Source organism: Salmo salar, chromosome 11 (genome assembly GCF_965601325.2).
Source record: "Salmo salar chromosome 11, fSalSal1, whole genome shotgun sequence".
In the NCBI taxonomy this organism is placed as follows: domain Eukaryota; kingdom Metazoa; phylum Chordata; class Actinopteri; order Salmoniformes; family Salmonidae; genus Salmo; species Salmo salar.
Window position 1 is genome coordinate 38,689,749 of NC_138301.1, and position 20,496 is coordinate 38,710,244.

Here is a 20,496-nt window from a genome sequence, read left to right on the forward strand (position 1 = left end):
ACTATAATAACTAGAAAAAAAACCTAGTCACGCTCTGACCTATTACACCATAAAGAACCCCGAGGGCGCTCTATGGTCAGGGTGTGACAATATCATTTTATAGTATGAAGAATATAGTTTAACATAGCTGAATAAAATATAAATCATATTTTCTCCAAACGATTTGGGGGAGTGTGCACATGCAGCAATTCTGTGTTGAGCAGTTAACAAAGAAACAGCTACTCCTATATGCTTAATTTAGAGTTATTCATGAAACTTTAGTTGTGATGCAAATGTTGGGCTATATATATTTTGATTTTTAATACATTCTAAGGCTGTATGGTGCTACTCTCATTATGATTTTTTAAAAGTTGCATGAAAGGCATGAGCTCAGCTTTGTTTTTTTGTGCAGGCTGTACACACTCTCATTCACAATCTGACAAGCACTTGATAATTCCTCAAATTTCCTGGCTGCATCCCCTGTGTGGCCGTAATGCTCCTTAAAAAAAATCCATGCCTTTTGCGGCCAGTAGCCATTGTGCCCTTGGGCTGAATATGATCATTATAATTCCTATGGACAGCCATGTGAGCACCTCTCACTCATGTGGCTGTCCATCACGTGATCGGGTCTTTCTCACAGGCTACAAGTGAAGACAGACTCAGGGACGCAACGGCGCACATCCATATCCAGTTCTGAGGTGCATATTGGAAGAACTGTCTAAATTTACTTTTCGTCAGCCAACAAGATGAGTAGGCCTACCGAACAGCAAAAGTACTAGCCTATGTCAATCTACTATCCCCCATAGTACAAAAGTTGACCTATTCTATTCTGTGCGAGAAATAAATATTCCAAACATAGTGTCATGACTATCTCTATCTTGGTGAGGATCACAGGACAACAGATAGCCCAAACCTCCTCTCTCCCAGAGGAGAGGGGGAGTTGGGCTGGTTTCATGACTTAAAGACAGGTTGTAAACTTTCTCTCTCTTGCACTGCAGTATGGAGAAGTTAAAAATCCTTTCGTTACAACAGAGAGAAACTGTGACACCAAAACTTCAACATCAAAAGATTGGACATTGGAACATTCGTTTTGAAATCCAAATGTTTGGAATGGTTGGTGAGGATCCAAACAATAATCATGTCATCATTTATTATTTTGTGATGTCATAAGGATGGTATAACAAGATAACTGTAACTCTAAGAGTGTACACGCCCGAGTTGTCAGGTTTGCATCTAAATGTTGTATAAAATCAATGATTAAAACATACCTGTCTGAAGATTTACAGGTGCAAATACTTAGCTAGTCCCCCCCTTCATTTTAGAGCCCGTTTATTACTATGCATTTACTAGGTAAGTTGATTAAAAAAATATACGAAATACGGAGTAACAATTGTGTCCCCGATGTCGCCGCTCATCTCTGATTCGCCACTGGGCACACAATATCAAGTGCGCCTGTAGGCTATTTAGTGTGGTCTCAATCAAATGATCCATAGCCTATAGGCTACGAAGTGCATGCTTGTAGAAGCACAGAGCAAAGTTATATTTCTAAGATAATCAAATGTTATTGGTCGCATACACATATTTAGCAGATGTTATTGTCGGTGTAGCGAAATGCTTGTGTTCCTAGCTTCAACAGTGCAGTAATATCTAGCAATTCACAACAATACACACAAATCTAAAAGTAAATATGTATATATATGTGATGGGATGTATAGACATTATGGATAGCTGGTGGGATGGTATAAATAAAACTAGGCTGCATTACACACTGCTAATGGATATTCCAACCCTGAGCCCCGGCCTGCTCTGCGCTAGCTGATCAAAAGTGTTTGTGTGCTGCTTAAACAATGGCTGTGCTGCATAGGAGGCCTACGGTGGCAGTTCAGGAGGAGAGTAAGCCTACCTGTTTAACATACGAAATTAGGGTATATGCTGCTATAGCCATAGATTTGTCGGTCAATTCCTCCACCCACCATGCACTCTTTAAATAGCCTATCTCAGTGTCACTGAAGGGCTGTTAAGTTAAAACCAAGACTCGAATTGAGGGTGTATGAGAGGTTATCCCATAGGACTACCTTTTCTTAAAGAAAATTGTAAAAAAAAAAAAAATAATAATAATAATAATAAATAACAGGCCTACCATTTCTTAAAGATTTTGAAGAAAATAAAATGGATCTGATTATATAAAGTGGTCTATAACAGCGCTTTGGTCTGCGAGACTTTATGTTAGGAACAAGCTGTAAAATACCTGGGAAAGGCGTGACTCCGTCTGATGCATATGGAGATATCATTGTTTAGTTTCTTTGACATTCAGAGGCTGAGCTACAACCCTCGATAGCCGAGGATCATTTTTGGGGACTTTTCTTGGGAAGTAATCTAATTCTGTCGCTGTCAATTTATTAAATTATTCCGTTTCCGTATGTAACAGTGTAGGTTCCGTCCCTCTCTTCGCCCCAACCCGGGCTCGAACCAGGGACCCTTGCACACATCAACAACTGACACCCACCGAAGCATCGTTACCCATCGCGCCACAAAAGCCGCGGCTCTTGCAACGCAAGGGGAAACCCTACTTCAAGTCTCAGAGAGAGTGACGTCACTGATTGAAACGCTATTAGCGCGCACCACCGCTAACTAACTAGCCATTTCACATCGGTTACACGTACAATAGAAGATGTTTAAACCCAGACAGCTTTTAGGGAAACACTTGTGACCTTCTCTCGTTGGGTTAAGCCACAGAAGAAGAGTAGCCAGCACGTAAAGCTTACATGTTCCTGTGTCGGAAAGCCTACTCTGTCTGGGGTGGAAAGTAAGGCCTAACTTTTGAAAGTAACATCACAGATAGAACTATGAGACAGATATTTCACCGGATGTATAAATGTGAAGCATCCGTTTGGCATTTCCACTCACTACCAAATATGGTACTGAGAGGAAGGCCAGTGGCCGGCAGTGGGAGAAGATGGAATGAGATGGATTTTGGCCGACATTCTGCAAATTCTTATCAACGTAACATTTGATTTCAATAGAGTTCTCTGTTTCCAAAACTAGAATCTGTTACGAACAGAGTGGACTAAGTTTTGTAGAAAGTGCCAAAGTAAAAAAAAAAAAGTATTGTTTAGGAGTGCAAAGGCAAATTGAGTTATAGCACACGTCCATTTTAAAGTAGGTGTTCACTAATGGAATTTGCAAATGCATGCTAGAACGCGCCAATAGGATCTTTCTAACTTGTGCTTGGCTCTGCCCACCTCGTTGCTTGTTCTGCTCTCTATGACTCATTTGTTCCCATTGGTTTAAAGGAGACGCAGGGAGTCAGGAAGCAGGTGGATGTTGGTGAGTTTAATAGGAACGAACATGGAGTAAATACAAAAACAGGAGACGTGTCAAAACATAAAAACAGGAAACAATACTACCTAATGGGTGATACAAAGGAGTGCTAGATAAAGGGGAAGTAATCAGGGAGTGATGAAATCCAGATGTGCCTCATGATGGGGCGCAGGTGTGCATAATATGGTTGCCAGGTGTGCGTAATAATGGTTGCCAGGTGTCCGTAATGAGGGTTGCCAGCTGTACACTATCAAAATTCCTGCAATGCCATGTAATGCATACAGGACGAAGAACAGTTTCTTAAACTGCAATCTAAGGTTCTGGACTTGGGGCTGTCCAAGAAGTGATGGTAAACGGTAGACATGTTCTCCACTACCCACGTTATGTTTAATTATTATTTTGGATATAGGGGAGGGTCACTTTTTTTAAATACTTTTTTTTGCATTTAGGCACTATTAAGGTAAACATATATTTTGTTGAAGGGAGGGCCATCCATTTTCATTTCAAAGGTCCGATTTTCTCCATGTAACCGTTACTATGAATAAACTTCACACCCTTACCGCTCCCTAAAAGATGAAATCGGTGTTACCCTTAGTCCTGCTTGGAACCAAAGTCTTTCAAGATATGTTTGCCCTCTGGTTGGTATTGTAATTGTAACAACGTAGTCCTTTTTGAACAGACTAAGGGGGATTTATGACAAGCATCCTGTACAGCAGAGGTAAAGAATGTCATTTTTTACCAAGCAAATCTACGGTGGCAATTTACTAGACTATTTGTATTAATGAAAAATAATGATGGTGTGGCCTACTGTTATTATTTTATTTATGTTATCGAAAAGTGTCTGGTATGGCCATTTCTTATCAAGAGAGAGGGTAAAATATCTATAGACTGTCCATATTTGAAATGTGTAACCTGATCAAGTCAATCGGGGGATGGAGTTATTTGTGCCTGAAGGGTGCAGGCTGGAATCAAACCCACGCTGACACATTAGGCTACAGATACGTTATTAAGCTACAGATACGTTATTAAGCTACAGATACGTTATTAGGCTACAGATACGTTATTAGGCTACAGATACGTTATTAGGCTACAGATACGTTATTAGGCTACAGATACGTTATTAAGCTACAGATACGTTATTAAGCTACAGATACGTTATTAGGCTACAGATACGTTATTAGGCTACAGATACGTTATTAGGCTACAGATACGTTATTAAGCTACAGATACGTTATTAGGCTACAGATACGTTATTAGGCTACAGATACGTTATTAGGCTACAGATACGTTATTAAGCTACAGATACGTTATTAAGCTACAGATACGTTATTAGGCTACAGATATGTGTTGCAGTAATAGGACATAGGCCTAACGTTTGAGAAAGCAAGAAAAATATTTTTAGCGCAAGCCCTGATCCGAATGACTCGACTGCCCCAGCATGGAGAGAAAGAGAATGACTCTTTTTCAGGGACTCACAAGGCTCATTTGAATGTCCTGATGCAGCAGGAAAATTCTCTGCCACAAAGAGTGATGAAGTTAAGACATCTGCACTTTGAGCTAATACTTGCAATCAGAGTTCCAGTATATATTTAAAAGTAATCAGGTTAATTACTGTTGTGCAATAAGAATACAGTTATCAAAGAGAAAATACTAGAAGTCTTCAATGTAAAAAGATACTCACTTATCTAAGTCTATAAGCCTAGAAAATACCACAATGACATACAAAATGTACGTGTCACGACACCGACGGATGGTGGCGCCCCTCCTCGACCGGGCGGCGCTCGGCGGTCGTCGTCGCCGGCCTACTAGCTGCCATCGATCCTTTTTGTTTCACTTTCTGTTGGTTAGGTCTAGGTAGGCACGCACCTGTTTTGGTTTAGTTATTAGTAGGGGGGGGGGGGGGGTTATTTAGTCTAGCAAGGTATGTCTGTGTTTGTGCGTGATTATTTTCGTCAGGTTGTACGTCTGGGGAACAGGTGTTTTTTCCCTTCTGCCTGTGGGTTTTGTGGCAGTGTGTTCGGGCTGTTTATGGGTATTTGTTTTACCTTGCCCTGCCCTACCTGTTTTTGGCAAGTGTGGATTGTTTATTAAAGACGAGTGTTCACGAACTTGTGTCTCCTGCGCCTGACTTCAACCCTCCTGCTTCCTAGAGCATTCTGACAGTACGTCAGGAGATTGGTTAACAATTGCTCCCATAAGTAAGAATATTTCCAACTTTTATCCTTCCCAGGGCAGATCCAGATCTCAATAATTACCATAATTTAATTACCGTCACTCTGCTTGGCCAAAACAATGATACAAAATAATAAAAACATCACACACGCTCAGAACTAAATCAACACAACTCAATCTAAATCACAGGAGCACGCATCTGACCGCTGTCCAGAAACAGTTTAACATAGTTATCAGTCAGTCCTTGCACCCATAGCTCCATCTATGAATTTGGGTTACATTTCTCCAGCCCCATTCCTCGACTGTTTATCAAAAAGTGGCACAGTGATCGCTTTGTTTCTATTGGAATTTGCCACTTTAATGAATAGGTAAATATATTTCAAGTTATCCATCTACACAAATAAATCAATACAATAGCTAGGCCCATTAAAACACCCAGGAAGAAGGGCCCAAGGAAAATGGGAGTGGATCTGGAGTAACTCAAAGGCGCAACTGCACATACAATACTGTTTAGAATATTAGACAATAGGCTACCTCCTTCCCCACTTTTGTTCTTCCAGGGCACTCCAGCCTTTACTTTGAAAGATAAATCTCCCAAACGAATAGCACATGCACTATGGCTGCCAATAAAACCACTCCCTTGACTGCAACAAAGTAAGAATCAATTATTTAAAATGGTAAGAAACACCAGAATTGAAAAAGTGCTCAGCATATAAACGGAACCAGTCAAACCCTGTCCTTTACAAAAAATGGAATCTATGCAGAAGTCATCAACTGGGAAAGGCTCATCAGATGTTGGAGCTGGAAGGAATAGAGACAGAGGTTTGATACAGAGATGCAGCATAATATTAATACAATGTAACAACTACATCATTTAGCAATTATGTAACAATCTTCCAGGACCAACTTCCTGCAGGGGTCATCCTCACCCCTACGATTTTGTTGTTGATGGAGCGGATGCCACACACGAAAGTGAGAATAATTTTGTTCGAATTTTGACTTAATAACAATTCTAGAATTTAGCCAAACTGATTTTAGATTGAGTCTGGACACGAGATGCTCGGGAATGGGTCTTGAATTTTATTTAACATTACACAAGCCACCGGCACAACTCAACATTCCAGATAGTGCCAAGGAAGCCCAAAATGTGTCTTCTGCAGAGGACAGGACAAAGCCATAATAATACTTGATCAGTCATAGTGTAAAAACTATTGGTCGCTAAATCCAGAGAAATGACGGACCATGTAAAAAACTGTTGGTCATTAAATCCGTCTCGAAGGAACATGTCAAAATTATTGGTCGCTAAATCTGGCTAGAAGGAACATGTAAAAACAATTGGTCCCTAAATCCATTAAGGATGAGAAATACCAGAGTTTTGGTGCAGGAACGGGATAATAGTGCTATTTAATGGTATCAATCAGTCATAGGCTATACACATTTTATTTACTGTTTCATGGATAACCCACTTAAGAGGTTAACATTTTTCCCAAAATGAAAATAAATATTTTAGAGCGATTTAAACACTTGACATCCTCTAGCGTGCATCATGTGATTTTATGCAATAACAAGTAGGCAAAACCTACTTTTATGGTTAAAGTGATGTTGCACACCAGATGATGTCAAAGTGTATCCTGGTGAACCTATCTCGTTTGTTTTTTTAAAAACTTTTTTTTAGTATTGCGCAATATTTAAATTCTCATTTTGCCCAAAACCATGGCAGACTGGAGTGATCACTATCAGACACATCAACAAGTGGCCATTCCATAAAGGGATTAGAGTCCAGGTGTTCTTTTAATATAACATTGGTTTCAGTCAGTTACAATCCAGTAAGAGAGAATTGAGAAGTGGATTGAAATCAGCTATTTATTGGGTGTAATGTAAACTCACCAGGGGTTGTTGAAGGGACATCAGTTGTTGAAGTGGTCGCTGGAAGATATAGACAGAGAGGTTGGAAACTTAGCACAAGCACTTCCTGTAAAGTCCTATAGCTCCCAAAATAAGAGATTTGGACTCTTTTACAAACACTTAAAGCCCCACCCGCCTTCAATCCTGCTGATTCAATTGGATAGAGCAATACAGCTGTTTAAACTCCTATCACCTGCTCCCCTTTCTCTCCCTGAATTATGACCAATTTCACTGACTACTTAATTAAACTCTTTGCAGTCCATAAGTCATTCATTTTCAATGGAGGCAGATCACCTTGATTCATCCCACTCTTGTGTGTTTTCCATTGTACCCTGCTGCAACCACCAGTTGGTTGATTTAAAATGTATTTTGTGACATTTTAACAGTATCAACTCGACAGCAACAATAATTCATGCAGGCCGAGGTAAACTATTGTTTGCTAATTCTAGAATTCACAAAATAATGTTTTAGCATGGAGCACAAGCCACCGGCACAACTCAACATTCCAGATAGTGCCAAGGAAGCCCAAAACATGTCTTCTGCAGTGGACAGGACAAAGCCATAATAATACTTGATCAGTCATAGTGTAAAAGCTATTGGTCGCTAAATCCAGAGAAATGACAGACAATGTAAAAAAAAAATCTGTCATTGGTCATTAAATCCGTCTCGAAGGAACATGTAAAAACACTTGGTACCTAAATCCAATAAGGATGAGAAATACCAGAGTTTTGGTGCAGAAACGGGATAATAGTGCTATTTAATGTTATCAATCAGTCACATTTATTTACTGTTTCATGGATAATCCGCTTAACATTTTCCCCAAAATGAAAATAAATAATTTAGAGCGATTTAAACACTTGACATCATCTAGTGTGCATCATGTGGTTTCATGCAATAACAAGTAGGCAAAGTCTACTTTTACTGGTTAAGGTGATGTTGCACACCAGATGATGTCAAAGTGTATCCTGGTGAACCTATCTTATATATTTTTTTTACTTCAAAACATAGTTTCAAAAACATAGCCATCAAGTAGAAGTAGCTGTAAATATAATACTTTACATATGTATTTCCAAATACATTCACGTAAACTACTTTTAAAAAAACTTTGAATAATTATTTTGAAATGTATTTAAAGTAATTGAAATACATGAAATAGTATTTGAACACAGGTTTGTTGAAAGTACCATTTGTCTGGAAGGCCCAGCGACCAGCGACATTGACATTGCTGGTGTTACTGAAAGTTGTGTCGTTGCTTTCAAATGACCCCGGGATCGAGAAGTAGTGGATGGAGTTGACTGTGTCATAGCCAGCCTAGAAATACACATATCATAGATCATTATTATAATATATGAAAAGCATCAGAGATAAAATACTATCCATACATAATTCACATCAGGAATACAATTTATGCTCATGATAATGAATATAAACCCATATATTTTTCTTCATGAAAATGTATAATATGCATTCAATCTTCTGACCTGAATATCTTGAGTTGTTGGTGCAATCTCCCCATAGTTCATCAGGATGAAGGAGGATTGGCCACCAGCAATCAGAACCACTTGGAAGGTGATTTCCTTATATTAAGGAAATTAGATAAACATTTTAATACATACTGTAGCCTCCTGTGTCATGTTCCAATCTTGCCCATTGTACATCTTATATTATAGCTTCACAGGCTTTTACTAATCGACTTAAAAATAACTAAGCATCACTTTAGCTGACAATAGAAACAGAGCCACAACAAAAAGTCTTACTGTTCCAAAATTGTTGTAGTAGGCAACCTTATCCCATGTAGCAACGAAGACCCAATTAACAGAGAAGCCCAGGTTTGGGAAGTACTGATTAATGTCTTGTGTGGCCTGTTGAAGAACACTACCACTGCTGTACTGCTGGTAAGAGATGGTACCATTCCACCTGTTGTCCAAATCGGTCCAAAATGGAGCGATCAGATCTCTTGAGGAAAATGCAGGGAATCGGTATGGTTTGTAACTGGCAAATGCTTCATTGAAGGTCAGATGTCCATTGTGGTTCACCTGAAATGAAATTACTTAATTGAAATGTGTTTAGACACAACTGGTTACGCTTCATCATTTGTTTATTTGTAAGGACAGATCTTTGGAGAAGATCATGGTTTTGCATCGCTTACAACACTGACAAGTGAAAGTAAATGAAAATCAGACAAAATGCATGCGTGAATAAATAAAGTACATGCAACCTATTGTATGGGACACTTTTAAATGTACTTTTAGAGACCATTCAATACAATACTCATCATTAAGACAAAAGCAGTTTAAGTCAAAATAGATTAGACTAATAAAGGAAATAGAGGAAGTAACAGCGCAGGTAGAAGGTAATGGAAATTGTACTATAGAGGCACAAAATAGGCTAGAGAAAAAAAACAAAAAGAAATGGATGTACTTATTCAAGAATGATCAAGTGTAATGTATTATAAAAAATAAAGTAAATTGGATGGAAAATGGTGAAAAATGCTCAAAATCTCTCTTGAATCTTCAACATAGAAATTCTACCAAAAATAATTTACAGAAACTCGTTATCCATGATTCATCAAATTATAACTTGAAAGAGGAAGCAAAATATTTTAAGCATGCGTTTTCTTTTCAGTCTCCTCTGTTTCACTGAATGATGTTAACTGTAAGGATTTCTTTCCTAATAATAATAATAATAATAATAATTTAAAATGAACACATTTACAGAAAGACCTGTGTGAAGACCAACTTACTGAAGAGGAACTTTTTGAGGCAATAAAATATTTTCAGTCTGGAAAACATCAGGACTTGACGGTATACCAGTAGAGGTATATCAGAACTTTTTTGATGTACTCAAATATCCATTATTAGCATATTTTAATTACTCCTATACAAATGGTAGACGTTCAAGTTCTCAACAAGAAGGTCTGATTTCATTACTACTAAAACAGGACCCAGGTGGTAAGTATAAAGACCCAGTCCATTTTAAAAACTGGAAGCCTCTAATGCTTCAATGTTGTGATGCGAAAATCCTGGCGAAATGCATAGCACATAGAATAAAAAAGGTTTTACCAGATATTGTTCATCCTGATCAGACAGGGTTTTTACATGGACCATATATTGGAGATAATATATGACAATTACTTGAAACAATTGAACATTATGAAACATTGAAGATACCAGGCTTGGTCTTCATAGCAGATTTTGAAAAGGCATTTGATAAAGTATGACTAGAATTTATTTATAAATGCCTGGATTACTTTAATTTTGGTGAATCTCTTATACAATGGGTTAAAGTTATGTACAGCAACCCCAGGTGTAAAATAGTAAATAATGGTTACTTCTCAGAATGTATTGAGCTTTTAAGAGGAGTAAAACAAGGCTGTTCGTTGTCTCCATATCTATTTATTATGGCCTTTGAAATGCCAGCTATTAAAATGACATCCAACAAGAACATCAAGGGGTTAGAAATCCAGGGGATAAAAACAAAAAATATCAATGTATGCTGATGAATCCAGTTTCTTCTTAAGTCCGCAATCTGGATCCCTGCACAGTCTCATTTAATTTTATTTGGAATGCTAAGCCAGACAAAATTAAACGTGCCTATTTATATAATGAATATGAGTTTGGGGGGCTAAAATGATTAAATATTAACATTTGAAACCTCTCACTAAAAGCTTCACTAATACATAAATTATACTTAAACTCAAAATGGTTCTTCAGTAGATTATTAAGAAAGGCTCAGCCTTTGTTCAAAAATTGCCTTATTGCATGTATACAGATTGAAAATGAAATTTTGTTTAAGGTATTGCCCTTTCTTAAACAAGCCATACAAAGCTGGTTACAATTTCTGTTTTATCCTCAAGAAAAGATAGAACAAATATTACAACAAATGTTATGGTTAAACTCAAATATACTGATTAATAAAAAAACATTCTTTATAGATTTTCTTTTTAAATGGTATTATATTTATTACTGATATTATGAATAGAAATGGAGGAGTTATGTCATATATTTAGCTATTGAAATATATGGGAATATCTGCTCAATCCAAACTTACAACCAACTGGATGCAGTACTACCACAAAAATGAAGGAGGCAAGTGGAAAAGGGAGAAAGTATGGAACTTGTTCGCCTGCCATATATTAAAGATACAAATTGGCTGAAAGGAACTGGCATAAATAGAAAAATATACCAGTTTCATTTGAGGACAAAAATGTTGACAGCTGCGCCATACATGTTGCAAAATAAATGGGAAGAGATTTTCGATGTACCAATTCCATGACACATGGTTTATGAACTGGTATAAAAAACTGTACTTGATTCAACACTTAGAGTTTTTAAATTTAAGTTATTATATAAAATTCTTGCCACCAACAGAATGCTATATATAGGGGGCATTCAACAATCTCAGGTCTGTAGATTTTGCCTGCGAAGAGATAGAATTAATAGATAATTTATTCTGGTATTGCCCCCATGTAGCTTGTTTCTGGTCACAGGTTCAGGAATGGTTAAAAAAAATCACAACATGATCTTAAAATAATCTTACAAATAACAGTGTTGGGCGATTTGGAAAGCCATAGTTAGTCAATAAATAATATAATAATACTCGTAGGAAAGGTTTTCATCTTTAGCTCACAATCCGTGGATACTATACGATTAGAAAGGTAAAAAAAGGATCTAAAACATAACAGCACATTGATAAATATATGGCAGGGAAACCAAACAATGGTGGTCTATGGTGATAGGTGGGATGGGCTGAGAGTGGCTGAGGGGTGGGATTAAAGCCCTTATGTTTGGTAATGTATTATTGTTATGTAACTGCTTTATATAAAAGTACCATGTATGTAAAATGTATGTATATGTAGCAGAAAAGCTGTTAAAAAAAACAAAAAGATATTTGTACTCTGGGTGGTGGAGGAGTAAAAAAACAAAACAAAAAAAACATGCAACATATTAATAAATACACTATGTACTACTATCACTCCATAATGTATGTACTATCCCAGAGAGGTTAAAAACATGTATTTGTACGCACGTATATCTGTTGATACGGTTTTCCAAAATAAACAAATGGCTGCTCCAGGATTATAGGAGGGGAACTTCCATCATCGGATCGGGAGCTCACTGTGTCTCCAGCCCCAAATGGATAGAGTGGGCCTGAGATGAACAAAATGGTCCGTTAATAACATCATTACAGTTAGGCCATACAGCGATTATCTAACAATCTGTCACGGCCAACTTTCTGCATTGTCATCCTCACCCCAACTATTTTGTTGTTGATTTGGTTGATGCCACACACTAAAGGGAGAAGAAACTCTTGGGATTTTTCAGCAATTCAGCAAAAGTGATTTTAGGTCACGGCGGGACACAAGATGCTTGGGAATTGGTTTTTAATTTTGGAATATTGACAAGTGGCAGTTGGAGTGCAAGTGCGCAATATTTAAATTCTCATTTTGCCCAAAACCATGACAGACTGGAGTGATCACTATCAGACACATCAACACGTGGCCATTCCATAAAGGGATTAGAGTCCAGGTGTTCTTTTAATATAACATTGGTTTCAGTCAGTTACAATCCAGTAAGAGAGAATTGAGAAGTGGATTGAAATAAACTATTTATTGGGTGTAATGTAAACTCACCAGGGGTTGTTGAAGGGACATCAGTTGTTGAAGTGGTCACTGGAGGATATAGACAGAGAGGTTAGAAATTTAGCACTTCCTGTAAAGCTCCCAAAATACGAGATTTGGTCTCTTATAAACGCTTAAAGCCCCACTGATTTTAGATTGCGGCGGGACACGAGATGCTTGGGAACGGGTCTTGAATATGGACAAGTGGCAGCTGGGATGCAAGTGCATTTACTGCTTGTGAAGTTGCTAGCTAGCAAGTTAGCATAAACTAGCTCTAACTGGGCTAGTCATTGTCTAAATCAGCTGTTCCCAAACTCGGTCCCCGGGACCCAAAGTGGTGCACGTTTAGTTTTTTGCTCTAACACTACACAACTGATTCAAATGATCAAAGCTTGATGATTAGATGATTATTTGAATCAACTGTGTAGTGCTAGGCCAAAACCCAAAATATGCACCCCTTGGGGTCCTGGGGACCGAGTTTGGGAAACCCTGGTCTTAATGACAGGTAGAAGCACATTCAGAAAAATATACTGCTCAAAAAAATAAAGGGAACACTTAAACAACACAATGTAACTCCAAGTCAATCACACTTCTGTGAAATCAAACTGTCGACTTAGGAAGCAACACTGATTGTCAATAAATTTCACATGCTGTTGTGCAAATGGAATAGACAACAGGTGGAAATTATAGGCAATTAGCAAGACACCCCCAATAAAGGAGTGGTTCTGCAGGTGGTAACCACAGACCACTTCTCAGTTCCTATGCTTCCTGGCTGATGTTTTGGTCACTTTTGAATGCTGGCGGTGCTTTCACTCTAGTGGTAGCATGAGACGGAGTCTACAACCCACACAAGTGGCTGAGGTAGTGCAGCTCATCCAGGATGGCACATCAATGCGAGCTGTGGCAAGAAGGTTTGCTGTGTCTGTCAGCGTAGTGTCCAGAGCATGGAGGCGCTACCAGGAGACAGGCCAGTACATCAGGAGACGTGGAGGAGGCCGTAGGAGGGCAACAACCCAGCAGCAGGACCGCTACCTCCGCCTTTGTGCAAGGAGGAGCAGGAGGAGCACTGCCAGAGCCCTGCAAAATGACCTCCAGCAGGCCACAAATGTGCATGTGTCTGCTCAAACGGTCAGAAACAGACTCCATGAGGGTGGTATGAGGACCCGACGTCCACAGCTGGGGGTTGTGCTTACAGCCCAACACCGTGCAGGACGTTTGGCATTTGCCAGAGAACACCAAGATTGGCAAATTCGCCACTGGCGCCCTGTGCTCTTCACAGATGAAAGCAGGTTCACACTGAGCACATGTGACAGTCTGGAGACGCCGTGGAGAACGTTCTGCTGCCTGCAACATCCTCCAGCATGACCGGTTTGGCGGTGGGTCAGTCATGGTGTGGGGTGGCATTTCTTTGGGGGGCCGCACAGCCCTCCATGTACTCGCCAGAGGTAGCCTGACTGCCATTAGGTACCGAGATGAGATCCTCAGACCCCTTGTGAGACCATATGCTGGTGCGGTTGGCCCTGGGTTCCTCCTAATGCAAGACAATGCTAGACCTCATGTGGCTGGAGTGTGTCAGCAGTTCCTGCAAGAGGAAGGCATTGATGCTATGGACTGGCCCGCCCGTTCCCCAGACCTGAATCCAATTGAGCACATCTGGGACATCATGTCTCGCTCCATCCACCAACGCCACGTTGCACCACAGACTGTCCAGGAGTTGGTGGATGCTTTAGTCCAGCTCTGGGAGGAGATCCTTCAGGAGACCATCCGTCACCTCATCAGGAGCATGCCCAGGCGTTGTAGGGAGGTCATACAGGCACGTGGAGGCCACAAACACTACTGAGCCTCATTTTGACTTGTTTTAAGGACATTACATCAAAGTTGGATCAGCCTGTAGTGTGGTTTTCCACTTTAATTTTGAGTGTGACTCCAAATCCAGACCTCCATGGGTTGATAAATTGGATTTCCATTGATTATTTTTGTGTGATTTTGTTGTCAGCACATTCAACTATGTAAAGAAAAAAGTATTTATTAAGATTATTTCATTCATTCAGATCTAGGATGTGTTATTTTAGTGTTCCCTTTATTTTTTTGAGCAGTGTAGTTTGGTGACATCTTGTGGTCTGATGTGAATTGGGGGGGGGGGGGGGGGGGCAGTTACCGCAGGGGGCTATTTACCTCTAGTACCCTACCCTGCTGCAGCCACCGGTTGGTTTACATTTTTTTTTTTTAATTTTAAGAGTAATGTGTTGCGTTGTTTCATGCTTCAACCACCAGGTGATTTAAAAAGTATTTTGTGACATTTCAAGAGTATCAACTCGACAGCAACAATAATTCATCACCGAGCCAGGAGGGCGAGGTAAACTAGGGTTGACTTCCATAGATTCGATTTGCTCTGATTTGATTCATTTTTTGCTAATTCTAGTATTCAGAAAATAATAATTCTCAACATTCCAGAGCGTGCCAAAACCCAAAGCTCGAAACGTGTCTGCTGCAGAGGGACAGGACAAAGCCATAAGAAAACTTAATCATTCATAGTGTAAAAATTATTAGTCGCTAAGTCCAAAAACATTGACATGATTGTAATCCAAACCCAACCCTCATGTAAATCGTGATGCACAGTGATTGGCGGACCAGTCAGTGGCAAGCCGCGTCACACCAACATCTTTACTGATCAAATCCCAGCTCTTTCGTGACAACCCCACCTATATATAATATTTGTTATATAACATAACATCTCATTAAGATGAGAGACGGTTTCAGTCAGTTACAATCCAGTAAGAGAGAATTGAGAAGTGGATTGAAATCAGCTATTTATTGGGTGTAATGTAAACTCACCAGGGGTTGTTGAAGGGACATCAGTTGTTGAAGTGGTCACTGGAGGATATAGACGGAGAGGTTGGAAATTTAGCACTTCCTGTAAAGCTCCCAAAATACGAGATTTGGTCTCTTATAAACGCTTAAAGCCCCACTGATTTTAGATTGCGGCGGGACACGAGATGCTCGGGAACGGGTCTTGAATATGGACAAGTGGCAGCTGGGATGCAAGTGCATTTACTGCTTGTGAAGTTGCTAGCTAGCAAGTTAGCATAAACTAGCGCTAACTGGGCTAGTCATTGTCTAAATCAGCTGTTCCCAAACATGGTCCCCGGGACCCAAAGTGGTGCACGTTTTGTTTTTTTTCTCTAACACTACACAACTGATTCAAATGATCAAAGCTTGATGATTAGATGATTATTTGAATCAACTGTGTAGTGCTAGTCCAAAACCCAAAATATGCACCCCTTGGGGTCCTGGGGACCGAGTTTGGGAAACCCTGGTCTTAATGACAGGTAGAAGCACATTCATAAAAATAGTTTGGTGACATCTTGTGGTCTGATGTGAATTAGGGGGGGGGGGGGGGGGGGCAGTTACCGCAGGGGGCTATTTACCTCTAGTACCCTACCCTGCTGCAGCCACCGGTTGGTTTACATTTTTTTTTTGAAATTTTAAGAGTAATGTGTTGCGTTGTTTCATGCTTCAACCACCAGGTGATTTAAAAAGTATTTTGTGACATTTCAAGAGTATCAACTCGACAGCAACAATAATTCATCACCGAGCCAGGAGGGCGAGGTAAACTAGGGTTGACTTCCATAGATTCGATTTGCTCTGATTTGATTCATTTTTTTGCTAATTCTAGTATTCAGAAAATAATAATTCTCAACATTCCAGAGAGTGCCAAAACCCAAAGCTCGAAACGTGTCTGCTGCAGAGGGACAGGACAAAGCCATAAGAAAACTTAATCATTCATAGTGTAAAAATGATTAGTCGCTAAATCCAAAAACATTGACATGATTGTAATCCAAACCCAACCCTCATGTAAATCGTGATGCACAGTGATTGGCGGACCAGTCAGTGGCAAGCCGCGTCACACCAACATCTTTACTGATCAAATCCCAGCTCTTTCGTGACAACCCCACCTATATATAATATTTGTTATATAACATAACATCTCATTAAGATGAGAGACGATTTCAGTCAGTTACAATCCAGTAAGAGAGAATTGAGAAGTGGATTGAAATCAACTATTTATTGGGTGTAATGTAAACTCACCAGGGGTTGTTGAAGGGACATCAGTTGTTGAAGTGGTCACTGGAGGATATAGACAGAGAGGTTAGAAATGTAGCACTTCCTGTAAAACCCTGTAGCCCCCAAAATAAGAGATTTGGTCTTTTATAAACGCTTAAAGCCCCACTGATTTTAGATTGCGGCGGGACACGAGATGCTCGGGAATGGGTCTTGAATTTTTGAATATGGACATGTGACAGCTGGGATGTAAGTGCATATTGTCTCAATTCTCATTTTGCCCAAAACAGTGGCATACTGGAGTGATCCCTATCAGGCACATCAGCAAGTGGCCATTCCATAATGGGCTTAGGGTCCAAGTGTTCTTTCAACATAAGATTGTCAACATGTTGTCTTACAGTATATATACTGTATAGAAAACAATATCTAAAGAAAGCCACACACTCTCTCTCACACACACTCCTATAGTATTTGCAATACCACCTAAATGTAACTCAATTTTATCTCAAATGTAATCACTGTAATCCCCAAAAGTAACTATTTATCATGAAGGGGCATAAACAATAACTACTAATGCTGCATACTCCAAGAAAAGTACAAATCTCACCTTTCTGGTAAAAAAAAGTATAAATTGCTGCGGTGTAGTCCCTTTTGAGGACACAAGCTCAAATACACAGTACAAATATGATAAAAATATGAAAATATGAAATATTTGATAAAAACTGTCGTTCTGGGTCGCCTCCCTGACCAAGGTTCTTCTTGCACGGTTGCTCAGTTTGGTCAGCGCTAGGCAGAATCTGAGTAGTTCCATATTTTGTGCTCAAGGAAATGTTCAACACTCTAGAAATTGTTTTATACCTTTCCCCAGTTGATCTCCGAGATGAGGAGATCTACGGACAGTCCCTTGGACTTCATGGTATAGTTTCTGCTCTGACATGCACTGTCAACTGTGGGACCTTTCTATAGACAGATGTCTTTATTTTTTAAATCTTGTCCAAACAATTGAATTGGCCACAGGTGGACTCCAATAGAGTTGTAGTGACATTTCGAGGATGATCAAAGGAAATTGGATGCACCTGAACTCAATTTGGAGTGTCATAGCAAAGGGGTGTGAATACTTATGTAAATTTGATATTTCTGTATTTAATTTTCAAAAAATTAGCAAACAATTCGAAAAGCATGTTTTCATTTTGTCATTATGGGGTATTGTGTGTAGATGGGTGAGCAAAAAAGTATATTTAATCCATTTTGAATTCAGGCTGTAACACAAAAAATGTGTAACAAATCAAGGAGTATGAATACTTTCTGAAGCCACTGTATATTATACAGTATAAGCAATTCCAATGCAAGTCAATGGAGAGTGAGGCATGCTCCAGTATTCTCCCTATTCCAATCCCTCTCTCACAAGTACATGTGTACACATAAGTGGAGGCTGCTGAGGGGAGGACGGCTCGTAATAATGGCTGGAATGGAGTCAATGGAATGGCATGAAACACATGGAAACCATGTGTTTGATGTATTTGATACCATTCCACTAATTCTGCTCCAGTCATTGCTGTCACGACTTCCGCCAAAGTTGTTCCCTCTCCTTGTTTGGGCGGCGTTCGGCGGTCGAAGTCACCAACCTTCTAGCCATCGCTGATCCTCTTTTCATTTTCCTTTGGTTTTGTCTTGTCTTCCATCACACCTTGGTTCCAATCCCATCAATTACATGTTGTGTATTTAACCCTCTGTTACCCCTCATGTCCTTGTCAGTGATTGTTTGTTGTAAGTGCTTGTGCACGTCTGTCCTAGTGTGCGTCGGGTTATGTACCCATTATTTGATTGTTCTGTTTTCCGGTGTTTTTTTTTGTTATTAAACTGCGCCGTTTGGAAACACAGTTTTTGCTCTCCTGCGTCTGACTTCTCTGCCGCCAGTACGCACCCCTTACAATTACCAAGAGCCTGTCCTCCCTAATTAAGGAGCCACCAACCTCCTGTGGTAGACACATACCACAGACATCCATGCACACCCTCGCAAAATCTTTAATTTTAAGTCACAGATCTTCTCGAGTGACATTGTCGCAATATAAGTTAAATAGAAGTTATTTTAGGATGCTTGTAGGCCAAGTTTTCACACTTGTAGTTTCCACACCAAGCATTCTTTTGGTAGAATAAGGAAGTAAAATCGATGAATCTGTGCTAGTTCAGGAACTACCACCTATGCCTCTAAGACTAAGTGATGTAATCTCTGCTTGTTTCATGTTATGTAAGTATCTCATGACGGTTTCAGTTACAATTTAGTCCGAGTTGAAATCAGTTATTGGTCAGTGGATTGAAATCAGTTATTGGGTGTAATGTAAACTCACCAAAATCAGCAGTGGTCACCTTACCTTTCGAAACAATGGAGGGGGGTCAAGGTGAGCAAGCTTAAATTCACATGTAAAATACTAACACAATCATCATCATACAAAGTGGATAAAGTACTTACTCGTCATCAACAAAAACAGCACAAAAAGCATAATTTGATTCCTCATTGTCACAAGCTCCTTGTCCATTCAAATCTAGAAGCAAAAATTATTATTTTTATCATCATAACCATGAATATCATTATCCCCTTCTTCAAAACTGTCTTCATTTGCATTTTACATGTTCTATTCTACAAACAGATGTGTTAGAACAGCTTACCTGTTTCTGTGTATTCACCCTTTCTTCTGTGTAGTTCTGTTGGGTTGGGACTATTGGCTTATAGGTATAGTTTATACGTAGGTATGTGGCCAACTCCCATAGTCAATGGCATGCATGAATCACCCCAAGGACACTTACTGCAGGTGTTGGCAAATCAAATTAATAAGGTGGAATAACAACAAATGGAATGCATTGTAACGCCCTGGCCATAGAGAGGGTTTTTTTGTTATTTTGGTTAGGCCAGGGTGTTACATTGGGTGGGCGTTCTATGTTCTTTTTCTAGGGTTTTTGTATTTCTTTATTTTGGGCCGTGTGTGACTCCCAGTCAGGCACAGCTGAAGTTCGTTGTTGTTGATTGGGAGTCACACATAAGGAGCAGGTTTTACTTTGGGTTTTGTGGGGGATTGTTTTCTGTCTCGTTCATTTTTGACCAGACAGGACTGTTAGCTTTCGTTGCTGTTTGATGTTTTGTTTATAGTGGTTCATTTTATTAAATATTTATAATGAATCCACAACCTCCGCTGCATCTTGGTCTCTCTCCGATGACAGCCCTTACAGCAATACATACATTTAAATTACAAAACAATTAGGCCTAGACCTAGTTAGCTAACTGGTTTCTGAGGTATATTCACCTTCAATGTCTTAATCAGGACTTGATTTGCTGTAATAGAAAATGAAAGATTATTAGCTGGAGACAACCTAGTCCTATTTCATTTACAAATCTCATGACATGGCTTGAGACTTGGCCATGAGGTATACTGTAGTAAAGT

General features: G+C 39.4%; 1 protein-coding gene across 4 annotated transcripts; it reads right to left on the reverse strand.

The window, feature by feature from the left end:
- Positions 1–3,292: 3,292 nt before the first annotated feature.
- LOC100196041 (Alpha-tectorin) lies at positions 3,293–19,868 on the reverse strand. Of its 4 annotated transcripts, NM_001141070.1 has the most exon segments (12): positions 5,812–6,273; positions 7,360–7,398; positions 8,562–8,688; positions 8,859–8,954; positions 9,135–9,413; positions 12,406–12,527; positions 13,010–13,048; positions 15,833–15,871; positions 17,087–17,125; positions 19,408–19,431; positions 19,530–19,602; positions 19,727–19,778. In NM_001141070.1, coding segments are annotated over 11 exon segments (1,011 nt in total). In that variant the 5' UTR covers positions 19,597–19,602; positions 19,727–19,778; the 3' UTR covers positions 5,812–6,133.
- Positions 19,869–20,496: the final 628 nt, after the last annotated feature.

Bases quoted from the DNA above. Each gene is read 5' to 3' on its own strand.
- LOC100196041 (XM_082957530.1), bottom strand. From the start codon at position 19,596: ATGGACAAGGAGCTTGTGACAATGAGGAATCAAATTATGCTTTTTGTG. The intron at 12,528-13,009 runs GTGAGTTTACAT...TGTTCATCTCAG, and splicing joins TGTCCCTTCAACAACCCCTG to GCCCACTCTATCCATTTGGG. The intron at 9,414-12,405 runs GTGCGTACAAAT...ATTTCATTTCAG, and splicing joins AACCGTATCAACAGATATAC to GTGAACCACAATGGACATCT.